This window comes from Falco peregrinus, chromosome Z, assembly GCF_023634155.1.
Source record: "Falco peregrinus isolate bFalPer1 chromosome Z, bFalPer1.pri, whole genome shotgun sequence".
NCBI classification, from domain to species: domain Eukaryota; kingdom Metazoa; phylum Chordata; class Aves; order Falconiformes; family Falconidae; genus Falco; species Falco peregrinus.
In genome coordinates, this window is record NC_073739.1 from 16,578,600 (window position 1) to 16,590,859 (window position 12,260).

The 12,260-nt window shown below is 51.0% G+C and overlaps 1 protein-coding gene across 1 annotated transcript; it reads left to right on the top strand.

Annotated features, from left to right (window-relative positions):
• The first annotated feature begins 7,032 nt into the window (after positions 1-7,032).
• On the top strand, positions 7,033-10,196 carry SPINK4 (serine peptidase inhibitor Kazal type 4). The gene is made up of 4 exons (XM_027782974.2): positions 7,033-7,099; positions 8,085-8,119; positions 8,449-8,561; positions 10,025-10,196. Exons 1-4 carry the CDS (start codon positions 7,039-7,041, stop codon positions 10,077-10,079), a joined length of 264 nt encoding a protein of 87 aa, XP_027638775.1. The 5' UTR covers positions 7,033-7,038; the 3' UTR covers positions 10,080-10,196.
• The last annotated feature ends 2,064 nt before the right edge of the window (positions 10,197-12,260 follow it).

The window sequence follows — 12,260 nt, forward strand, 5'->3', positions numbered from 1 at the left end:
ACAAGCTCCTGCTTACTTCCTTGCCTCCTGAGTGGTGACAGCAAGTCCTGCTGCAGAATGAGGGTGCCCCATACATGTGATGGGAAAGGTGCATAAACCTGTACCTCCTTATCAACCCTACGGGGCCGATTCCCCCTTTTATTTTGGTTGCAGCCAAATCTGTGACAAGTGCACATGTGCATCTTGTTGGGATGGTGCTAAGCTGTGTCTCAGGTCCCATTTTGTGTGCTTGCTCACCTTGGCAGAGAATTGAGAGTAATCCTCTGCAAGAGGCACACGGTCAGACCTGTCAGAGCACAGGGAGGTGCCTGCAAAGCTTTGGGGGTGTGTGGGTTGAGGAGTAAGAGAGGAAAAAAATAACTTCATCTGCACGGAAACTCTTCACCAGGCAAGAAGCCATATTATTCCTGCAGTTACATTCATCTATGTGAAGAGAAACTTCCAAACTTTCATTGTTACAGTCTTTGGCATTTTTAACCTGAATAGTTCCTTTATCTGTTTCGAAGGGTTTTTTTTGTTGTTGTTGCTACGTACATCATAGATCAGCCCAAGGTATGGTGCCATACACATTCCTTTCTATCCACCAAAATAAGGTTAAATAGGCCTTGCAAAAATTTGGCTCCAAAGCCAGCTCAGGTTGGCTCACTGATGCACTTACAGAGTTCCTTGTGAGGCTCACCTTCTGTTGGTTTGGGTGGCTCCTGTATGCCCCTATAGCATACAGCCTGAATCATGTGTTACAGCAATTTAAACACAAATCCATTACAAGGGTCTTCAGGCTTTGTACTTGTCATTATCAGCAGGGCATTTCTTCTTTATGCACTGCTTTGCCTCCTGGGACAGACAGCAGCAAGCATAGCATCTGTCCAGAGGTGCCAGGACCTGACTGGGCCCTTGAACAGTGTATTTTCCAGAGCAGAATCTCAGATGAAGGTTGCACCCAAAGGTGCAGTTTGGTGCCACTGTTGAGCTCATTTTGCTTGACAGGTTCACAAAGCAGAAACTTCACATTAGCGTCTGGCTACTCAAAAGTAAGCTGCTTGCAATACTTCTAGTTCTGCTCTGATCCACCAGTACAGTTTTAGATGGCCATAGTGTGAGAGTAAAAAAAACCCCAAAGATGTCAGTTAACTGAAAATATTGCTATCTCAACATAAATGAGATGTCTCGGGGACAATTTTGCTCTGCAAACTGCAAAGTTCACTCTGCAACTTTTATGAGGAATAGAAACCAAAATGGCCTGGAAGAAACAGGAAAGGTTCCACTGCGTGTGAGGGTGCCCTTCTCTTCAATATTTGTTGTGGCTCCCTCCTGGTGTTCATTTGTACATACCCAAGTAGTTAATAGGTCATTCGGAAAAAATGTTACCTGCACAGTAGGTGGGCTCTGAAGTCAGAAGTAGCAGGCAACCTCAAGGATACACAGTACTGCTTTTAGTATCTATGCCTAAGACCTGTTTTTTCGTTCTCTGGCAATTTAGCTAAAGGGAAAGTGCTGAGCAGTGTGTGTGCCTGCACATTCACTGTATAAACAGCACACTGGAGAGAATTTCATTCCTTGAGTTTTCTCCACATGGATGCTGCATCCCCCTGGACACATAGAAGAAAGTGGAGACAAGTGTGAATGTTACCAGCAGCAATGTGGAAAGTTGGCCAGGCATGACTGGGTGACCCTGCTGCCAAAGATCCATGCAAATACAGCCTCACTGAACAACACCCTCTCAATGCACAGTGAAACAGAAAAGTTTCCCTGATCCTCTTGTACCACATCCCTTTTTACATTAATTCATCCTGGGCTGGCTTTGGGGGCTTTAGCAACTGGCAGACTGGGAAGACCAGGCCTTTCCTGCAAAAGCCAAGACACCTCCTCCACAAATACTTGCCAAGAGTAGCTGTCATTTTGATGGGGAGAGCCGGCACATGTGCTACCTGCTTTACTCCAGTGTGGTGCTAAACACGGGATGATGAGCATTCAGTCCTACACAAGATGGAATTAGCAACACTCTTCTCAAAACACATAAAACACTGAGGTCCAGTGTTTTGCTCATCCAGATGAACGAAACATTCATACAGATTCGTTCATCCAGAAACAAACTCCAGGGAGAAAGAGACTCCAAAATCAGATTCTTTTGTAAATTACAGTGGGTGCAAGTTCCCAGATAAACAGTAGAGTAGACATTGGCATGCTTGGGACAGCCGATACACCTGCCCCTGCTGCCAGCATCCAGGTTAACTGTGTCAGCTCAGAGCAGGGGGGCACAGTCCCACAGCAGTCCCAGCCCAGTTGGCTCAGTTCTGCCCATCTAGCCCAGGCACACAGCCTCATCCCCTCCCTCGTGCCAGCACGGTGGCTTGGTTTACCCCATGCTGACCATTTAATGGCTAAAAAGTGAATCCATGGTTTTCTGCTGTTTTGTCTGCTGCAGTGGTGATTTGGATAGCTGTCTCTCATGTGGGAGCATGTGGAGAAAGCAAGGTCAGCACTATCCTTAAGCTGCCCAGAAGGTGCAGGGCATTTGAGGATCCCAGATGCATTCACAGTGTGTCTTGCAGTCCAGAGGTACGAACAGGCAGGGAAAAAAACAAGGGAGAGGAGAGGCAGGTGTCCTTGGGTTGGGGCAAGATGCAGCAACTTCTGCCCAGCTACAGTGACCCCAGCTGACAGTTAAAGCAGGGGAAAAAGGTAAGGAATGGGATGCTCCCCCTAGCCTGTTGCACGTCTGAGGTCCAGCACACAGCCTGGTTTGGTGGGAAGCTCTAATCTTCCCCAGAGCAATGATGTCTTAGCCCTGATGCTCTGCTGGTGGGAGTGTCAGTAGGCAGAAGGACTCATCCATGTACTCACTCTGTGTTCTGCTCTCATAGCTGTCGGTGTCACTGTGAAACTTTTGAACCATCAAAGAAATAATGAATGTTACTCACTGCCTGCCACGTGGGACTATTTACCCACAGTAACAAAGAGAGGAGGGAGGCAGCCAAAGGTGTGGTTTGGATCCAGAAAGTCCGGTGAAACTGCTAGGAAGTGGTGATGACTGGTCCCTGCCTCTGTTATGCAGGGAAACCTCCTCAGATATAAGGCTTTGGCTCCCCTATATATCCAAAGGAAAACTTCTCGACACCTGTATCTCTGGTTTTGTTTTTTTTTTTTGCATGCAAAGGAGAACAAATCAGTCCTTCTCCCTCCTACTTGTGGGAGACCTCAGGGTAAGCAAAGATGCAGAATAAGGACTATCATCGTCTCTGTAAACACCATCTGGAGGCAAGGAGGGAGCTAAGGATGAAAATGAGTGTGGTAATTGCCCCCTCGTGCAACAGAAGGATGAACCATGGACTCTGGGCTTGGGCTGCAGGAGCAAGGCAGCACTCTGCTTCTCTGGTACACTGCAGTGTTTGTCGGTCCTCGGTGTCTACTCGTATGCAAAAAGCCCTGGGAGGAGCAGCAGAACAGGAGTTAAAATATCGGGGCAAGTGCAGCAAGCCAGGAGGCCAAGAACAGCCATGAAGTCCAGGAAAGGCAACAGATAAAAGCAAAGAATCCGCAGGTGCTGGGTGGAGCAGTGACGACACCAAGGCCACACCACAGATAAGGCCACCAGGCAGACATGGAGCAAGAGCGATGTGATGCAATCCGGCTCAGCCTCCTGCCATCTGTTCCCAGCCAGACGGAAAACCTGCGAACAACACTGTGGTCACCCAGGAGGCAAAGGAGTGATAAAGGCTCATGATATGACAAGCGATGCTGGGTGGACGACATTGACATGGGTGGGTGGGTGCTGGTGAGTGTGTGGGAACCAGCACAAATGCAGGGTCAATGCCACGAGGGAACAAGCATGGGAATGGTTTTGGAAGAAAAATCTCCTTCCTTGTTGCCACCGTCTCCAGCAGAGTTTCTCTGCCTCACCACTGGTGACACTAAGTCTCCAGCTCTGCAGGCGAGCCTGGGACTTTCATACCTGTCTCTCCTGTGTGTCTTGCAGGACTGTGGCTAGTGAGAGTGTGAGGAGGAGGTGGCAGAGCCAGGACCCCCACCCCTGTCCTGGGAGAAGCCAGAGGGGAGTCTGAGGGCAGCCCCGGATGCAGGGGATGGGGAGCAGCACCCCTATGTGCTGCTGTAGCGCTGGGAGCCTGGGACCCACCAGGGACAACAGAGACCTCCATGATACCTCCAACACAGGGGAGGAAAGCCCAGACTCAAATGCATGAGTGTCTCAGATGTAGCTGGACCTGCGTGGCCAACATGAGGGTAAGCAGTGACCAGATCTGCTGTCCCACCTGAGGAAGAATTTCCCCACCTCTTCTTTGAGGGGGGTTGTAGGCAAGACTTTTGTCAAGGGCTGCAAGCCTCTGCTTGAAAGAAAAGCAGGAAAAGACAAAACCAGTTTGCAAGAGGTGATTTCCATTCATCACCTTTTAGCATGTCGTTTTAATTTGCTCTAAGGCAGTGCAATTTGAATACCATTGAGGAGCCAGGTTGAGGAAGATCAAGCCTCATACTGGCCAACAGCTTTTCCACAGCCCTGTATGACCTGCTGCCTCCGGCGCAGAGGGGATGCAGATGTTTCCTGCCACCCTCCACCCAGGGAGAGTGACCTGGAGTACACAACATGTCCCAGCTGCACAGCCTCAGCCTGTTGCTCCTTCACTGCTGCTGGCATGACTTAAAGAACCAGGCCATGCTCAGGACCAGCAGCACAGCATGGTTCTCTGCAGTGGTGACACTGGAGGCACTATGATTAGCTTTTGGGTGGCTTTTTTGGTAGTAAAAACATTGAAGAAGACTGTAAAGGCCCATGATAGCCCTTGCCCAGGGCTGTGCTGAGTGTTGATGTAGGAGCAGCCTGGAGGAGGTGACCTCATGTTGTCCATGTTGTTCAGTGTTGGCTGGGACCAGATTTGCAAGGTGGGTGCCTAAGGAAACACATCTGCACGTGCCAGAGGATGACAGCTGCTGTGACCCCAGGACACAGAGTGGTGGAGGCAGGGCCCTCCAGGGCTTGCTTACCAAACCTTGTGCACAGCAAAGCTTGGTCAGGGCATCTGTGGTTTTGTACGTGGCCCACTGGGGATAGAGATCTCCCACTTCCCTGCTGGTCTGGGTTGCTCACCCTCCAGGGTAGAGGTCTGTTTCCTAACTCCCAACCTGAACATCTCAGGGCTGTAGTTTGTGTGTTGCTTTTTATTCTGCCATCTGGCACTACCAAGAAGACGTTGGCTCCATCAACTGCCCAACCAGCTGTTGTAGACTGCTATCAGATCCCCCCTTGGCCACCCCTGTAATAGACTAAACAAGACCAACAGGCCCCCATGTGCCTCAGGAACAACTGCTAATGCAGTTAAATATTTACTTTAGTTGAGGGATTTCCAAAGTGGAATAATAATAAAAGCCAAAGGTTATTGAACTGTGTAAACTCCGTGAAGAGGGAACATAAAACATGTGCAGAGCCGTCTTGACAGTGTGGAGGAAAGTTTCTGCAAGGGGAACCCTGAATCAGTCACTTTCCCCCTTCCCAAAACCGACCAGACAGCCCTGCTGAGCTGGGTGCCAGAGCCTCCCAAGGGCAAGGATGGAAGCAGCCTCATGCAGGGCCCATATGCCTCTGGCCATGGGGAACGCTCACCAAGCCATTCCCTCTTGTCTCAGCCAGCTAGGGCCAGCGTGTACCCTCCTAAGCCTCAGGTAAGGCTGTGGGGAAGAAATGTCCTGAGCACAGTCATGGTCAGCTACTCAGCAAGTGCAAATGTGCATGCCGTGGGTGTCTAGAGCTCTCCCAGTCTGCTGGTAGTTTCTGTAGGACACCTACCCCCTGCCTGACCCTTGCACACACAGCACCTCCTACCTGGTCCCAGGGTGTAGGAGACCCCCTGTTACTTCTGACCCAGATGTCATCTCAGCAAGTCTGTACCAAAGGAGTTTTTAGTCAACACTGATCTTCAGCTACAATGCCGAGTCTCCACCCAGTGGTCCTCTTTTCCATCTTTCACTCTTCAACAATTGATATTGATTCACCAGAGGAAGGTGGGGATGGATGTTGAAAGTTCAGCTTCTCAGAAAGAGGTGATGGGGATGCTCACATGGAAAGATGGATATCAAGCGTCCAGTCTTGTAGGCAAAGCAGCTGGGAACTTCTGGGGTGGTGATGCTTGCTGAGAAGTCCTTCACTGAAGAGTTGGTTGTCTCTAACCACTGAGGATCCTTTCTGGCCTTGCTTTCCCCTCCTTGCTGTATGTGTCACCTCTATGTAAACTGGATATCCATGCATACAGCCCCCTACCATCACACTGAATTTTATGATAAAGATAGTTTTGCTCTGTTCATCTCAGCTGTGACCCATTCATGTAACCAAGCTGGTGAGCAAAAGCAAGGTATTAAACTGCCTATGCTGCGGGGTGGAGGAGCACAGACAGCAGCTGCACCTGCAGCTCCCTGCTCCCATTCAGCTGAGTTTAACTCCCTCCAGCCCCTCCGCATGCCCAGCCTGTCCCATCCCACCCAGCTATGGGGTGGGCTTGCTGCAGCAGAATGTCAGGCCTCCTCTGTGTTTGAGAGCCCCCTCCTGGGGTCCTGCCCAGTGCATCAGGCAGCTGAATATCTGCCTGGCTGGGTCTCACAGAATAATGCTCAGACCACAGTGCAGCCAAGAAATCAGCTTGAATTTCCTGGCTTTTCCATGTGAAGCCTCCCAACCCAAACGGGGGTATCTGCCACACATGAAGAATGGCAGCTGCAAATGGTTCAGGTGAGATACACGCAGATGTAAACCAGCTGGGTGGAGCAGAGAAGAGCAGCGTTGCCCAACCCAGACTGTAAAGCAGCCTCTAGTGCCAGCACTAGGAGCTGGCATATGGCATTGGGGTGGCTTATCAGTTGCATGAGAGCACCCAAGCGGTCTCTGGGTGCACAGTCCAGCTGTTCCCAGCGCAGATCAAATGCTGCTCAAAATGCTGCTTTTCCCAGCACTGATGAGATAAGCTGGTGCCCTCCTCTATAAAGCAGTCAGGAGTAGAGCGAGGTGCATGAGCGTGTGTGCCTGAACCAGCCATGCCTGCGAGGGAGCTGCTGGTTGTGGCGGTGGCACTGGTGACTCTTGTCACTGCCAGTGGTAAGCCTGCTCTGCTGCTGGCAGCCAGCTCTTTGGTGGTGGCTTGGGAATGACAGAGGGACCAAAAATGGGTGGGAGGGCAGAAAGACCCAGAAGTTCAGGTTTGGAGAGGAGGTGAGGAGGGCAAGCAAACACAGGGGCAATGTGGTGGGGAAGGACTGCAGCAAACACACTGTGCCCTATTAGCAGTTTGGGGCAAGGGTTGCAGCCTGGTTCATCAATGATATTGCATTCAGGAGAGGGATGGGATAGGGGACAGGCTGCAATTTGAATGAGAACTGAGATGTGGGAGGACAGCACATATACTGGGGCGGCAGCTACTGTTGTTCCTGTATCCATGAAGACCTGCAAGTCTGTGCAAGAGCACTATGTGCTCAGAATGTTCATGTGCGAAGCAGCTGTTTGTAGACTCTTAAAAAACGACGCTACCTAGGTGCATGTAGTAGTGGTACTGCAGCTGCCTGGGTGTGAGCCCTCATATTCCCAGGATATTCATGCACTGCACAGACAGACTGTGAACTGTTGCTGCCGCTCTGTCTAACAGCAGAAGAGGAGTCCACTGAATGCAGCCCTCCCTGGGCATGGCTGTTGACCAGCTGTGCAGTGCCACCCAGCATCAGGTCTCTGAGATACCCCACGTCCCCGTGCAGCACTGCTTCAGTTCACATTTCCTGGGACATGTTGGATGCTCCTGGTCCAGAAACTGGGAAAGAGGGCTGTTGAGAGAAGGATTGGGGTGGGAACAGGCATTCCCAGCTTTGTCCCAGCCAGCTCAGCTACAGATGGAGGCCGTGCTGCTGGCAGGGCGGCAGGGTGGCCTGCAGAAAACTGACCCCTACCTCACAAAACCCACACAGCTGATCCGGGTCCTGAGCAGACCCTGCACCACCTTGCCTTCCCTTTGGATGTGACCCTTTGTCGATGTTGCCTGCTCCTGCCACTGGTCACAGGTGTGCCACGCTCATGGGTCCCTGCTCTGTTTCAGGGGCAGAGGTGAATGAAGAGAAAGGCCTGAGAAGGGTAAGAGGTTTTTGGTTTTCCTTGTTCATGGCTTGAGGTAGGATTTAGTGCCTGGCATGCCTGGGAGAAAGGCTATTCCCAGCAATGATCCCCAGCCTCATGGGTACTGAAGCTCCAGCATCAAACCCACATCAAAGCCCAGGCTGTGAGTCCCACCGAGGGATATGGTGGCCTCTGCTCCCTGCTTTCCCACTGTGTGTGCATGCCCTGTCCTGTCCGGGATAGAGGGAACCAGGTTGCCAGTGCCACTTGCTCCTGCCTGGGTGCTGTGAGAGCAGGAGATGGGTGCTGTTGGCACTGAAATGTGTGCTGTGGTTTCTCCTTTCCAGCCGGTGTGTGGAGACATGGTCGAGCTGCAGGCCTGCCCCCTCCTGCATTTGCCTGTCTGTGGAACTGACGGGAACACCTATGCCAATGAATGCCAGCTCTGTGTACAGCAAATGTAAGCTCGTGCCCTTGGCAGAGACCTCCAGGAGTCTAATTTTGGCCCTCTGAAACTGGGTGCTTGTGAAATACTGTCATTCAGCCTCCCCTGTGCCTGGGAAAAGCCATGGCAGGTGGGAAGCACACGTGTTCCTGATAGTAAAGGGGAAGAGGACTTTTGTATGTCAGCTGAGCTGGGCAGTGGGCTGTGAAACCTGTGAGCTTCACTTCCCTGAGCTGGCAGATAGGTGCAGGGGTGCCCCCAGCCCTTGCCTGCCCCATCCTTGGCACTGCATTTAGTGACTACTGTGCAGTTGCAGGGTGGGGGACTTGGCTCATTGTGTTGGCAGGGGACTAATCCCACAGAAGAGCTGAATATTCATCTGTCGGATTGGCTTGCTAAATCAGACCACCTTGTGGCTGCATGATCAGCAGATCCAAAAGGTGAGGTCAGGAGTTCGTGGCCAGGACACCCTCCAACACAAGTGCCTGCAAGCTACCAACAAACCAGACACTCTCTGCAGAGGATGGGAGAAGGTCTCACTATCTGTGCTGCCTGCAATTAGAGAAGGGAGAGTGGAACATAGATGGGCAAAAAAGTCAACTAGGCATATAGCGTGGACAGTCAAATAGCACCGCTAAGCCCGTTAGAGGCGCCTCTGTGAATGCAGATGCCCTGTGATGTGCCTCTTGTGGCAGAACTTCAAACTGAAAGTACCACCATAAACTTGAGGGCTAGGGCAACAGGGACCCCATGAAAAGCACAAGGATTGCTTCGGGGCAGTGATTTTATGCAGGTTGGGAAGTGATTGTCTGAGTAGGGTTTCCTGCTAGAAAAGGACTGAGAGCAAAGATCAGGTTGAACACAGGTCAGCAGTGCACTTGCACAGAAAATAATACAAACTGTGTGCTGGCCTGCAGGAGGAGAGGCATGATCAGATTGTCAAGGGAAGCTGCAAGGAGGTATGGAGGAGCTGCATCTGGCTAGTCTGGGTGAGAGGAGGCTTGGGGGGACCTAGCAGCAGCCTACAGTTGCAAACAGGATGGAGCCACACTCTTCTTGGTGGTAGCAGGTGATGCAACACAGGGCAACAGCCACAAGCAGCAGCCTCAGGGGGTACAGGTTGGACACAGGGCAAACCCCTTCCCCAGAAGGATGGTGCATCGCAGAGGTAGAGGGGCTGTTCACCCTTGTGGGGTGGTGGGTAGGGCTCAGACAGAGCCGTGGCCACCATAACCCCACACTGGGGACAGTCCTGCTGTGAGCAGGTTGGGCTGGAGTTCCACCACTACTGCTGCATGCCTGGGGAGGGGACATCTGCGTGCCAGGATGGCTTGCAGTCACCTCAGCTTTTTAGACAGGAAAATGAGCAAGCCAATTTTATAATAGTCAGCTGTGTTCCATGGGCTGGACGGGAGCCAAAATGTGACTTGGGGAGTGTTTTTTTGAGCTCTTACTCTTTTTTTCCTATGTTATTCTAGGAAAACCAGGCAAGACATCCGGATTTTGAAAGATGGGGAGTGTCAAGATATCTGAGCTTTCTGGTAGCTTTCCTGAGCCTAGAAATAGTTGATTAATTGATACAGTGTGCTCTGTGCTGACTGCACACTCAAGTTAGCAATGGTGAATAATAAAATAACATGCACGATCTTATTTCAACAGTACAGTTTTATGCAAGGCTGAGGGAAAACAGCACAAGCCAGTCCCACAAAGGGCTGCTAAAAGCATACAATCAAAACATTAATTTCAAATCCACATCACAAACCAGAAATATTTCACCCACATTTCTGTGAGAAAGGCCACGTGGGAGCAGCAAGAAGCACATAGATTCCAGTGAAGAAGGTGCAGAAAAAATGTGAGTTTTTTCTATAGGAGGCAATTGAGTGAAGGGAAAGTGAAGTTTCTTCATCATGGGAAAAGGTAACTCCCTGGCTCCCTAGTAAATGCCACCACTTCCAAAGCTGATGTACATTGAAAATACATCGACACTTCTCATATTAGATGCTATTCAGTTTTTTATCCAAAAGCCTTTCAGAATGGGAATCAGCCCAGGCAACACATGGCAGCATGGAAACAGCCCAGGTGGAGACCCTGAATGCAAGGGACCATGGGTCTCTGCTCCAGTACTTGACAGCAACCTTCAAACTCTGAATTAATTACACAGAAATACTCTCAGGGAGCTGCAGGTTCCCAGCTGGTTGCCAAATTTCAGATCTAGGTCACTCCTGGGTTCAGGGTCATCTTTGGGACTATGGCAGGGCGCAGTCCAACAAAGGTAACAGTGTAAGTGTCCATCAGCAGCCCTGGAGGCTCCCTCTGCTCTTTTGTCTCCCACTTCTACCAGATGGGACACAACTCATCTTTCACGAAATACCTAGTAACAAGGTTGTATAACTTGGGTATGCAAGGGGTCCCCTTTTCTTACAGTGTCAGAGATTAGAGGGCACTGGCTAATCTGTGACATGCCTCCTGAATTCAGTTCAGTCCTGTACCAGATACATACTACAGAATGACTGGTTGAGGTTCCTGATCAGTTTTGAAAAGTGCTTTGGTGTGAATTGAAACCCTTCAAGGACAGGTCTGTGCTCACCCACAGGGGATCACGCTGCTCTGACTTGCTACTATACTCACATGACTCATTTGCAGGCATCTAGGTAAGGGTCCAGGGTGCATCATACAGTCAAGCAAGCTCCCTGAAGTCAGTGACTGCTCTGTGAGTCTGCGAGCTGTGCCAGTGTCATGGCTAATGTGCTTGGCCAGCTGGCCATATAATCCATCCCCTCACACCTCTTCCAGTTCTGCACCTTCCTGGGATCACCAGGTGGGACACCACAGCACCATAGTGCATGACAAAGCCATGGCTATTAGATTTAATGCTGCAGCTGGAAATAGCATTTAGGAGCATAAACCAGCCATGCTTGGTCAGATGGGAGATCCATCTGACCCAGCATTGACCATCTTCTGGCCCAGAGGTGGCTGCTGTTATTAAAGGCTTTTCTCATTAAAAGCTCTTCCGCAGGCTGAAAAGTCCTAGCCTGGCTAGTTGCTCAGAGCTGTCCAGAGCTTTGGTTGTCCCCATTTTCCTTCCCTGAACCCTTTCCACTTCTGCAGAGGAGGAGACACAGCTTCCCCACCTGTCCATGGCTACTGCTATTTCACCATCTGCTCATTTGTCCCAGGGCTCTGCAAGCCTGTTTCTCCCCTGCCACTCCTTGGGCAGCGAGGGGGAGGTGGTCTGGCTGCATGCTGCTGTCTGTGATGCCAGTCCTTCTGTGCAGACCTTCAGATGGTGTCTCCCCTGCACCATAGAGAAGGGCTTTGGAGGGGTTATCACTCCCAAAACATTTCCATGGTGAACAACACAAACACATTGCTCAGCTCCCCCCTGGGGTTTTCTGCTCCTGCCGCCACCAACACGGCTGCACAGGTGGGGTGTACGTGGGCAGCTCTCTCCCAGCTTTCTGCCAGGACTGAGGGGAAGGTTATGCTCACCCCACGGTGCATAACTGGTACCCATTGTCCCACCAGGACAGGGGCACTGGCATCTCAGCCCCACACAGTGGCTCAAGCCACACAGGCAGAGTGGCTGCAGCCCGTCACTGTGTATCCCCTGAGAACCTATATTTGTTTGCAGAGACTAGGAAAAACCAACACAATCTGGGGGCTCTTCTGAAAAGGGAAACTGCATGCCTCCAGCACAACACGGAGTGCTTATTC

What these genes read in the sequence shown, in the direction of transcription:
- SPINK4 (XM_027782974.2), top strand. Translation starts at nt 7,039, where the DNA reads ATGCCTGCGAGGGAGCTGCTGGTTGTGGCGGTGGCACTGGTGACTCTT. An exon ending in AAGAGAAAGGCCTGAGAAGG is followed by an intron (nt 8,120 to 8,448) that starts GTAAGAGGTTTT and finishes TCTCCTTTCCAG; the next exon opens with CCGGTGTGTGGAGACATGGT. An exon ending in CAGCTCTGTGTACAGCAAAT is followed by an intron (nt 8,562 to 10,024) that starts GTAAGCTCGTGC and finishes ATGTTATTCTAG; the next exon opens with GAAAACCAGGCAAGACATCC.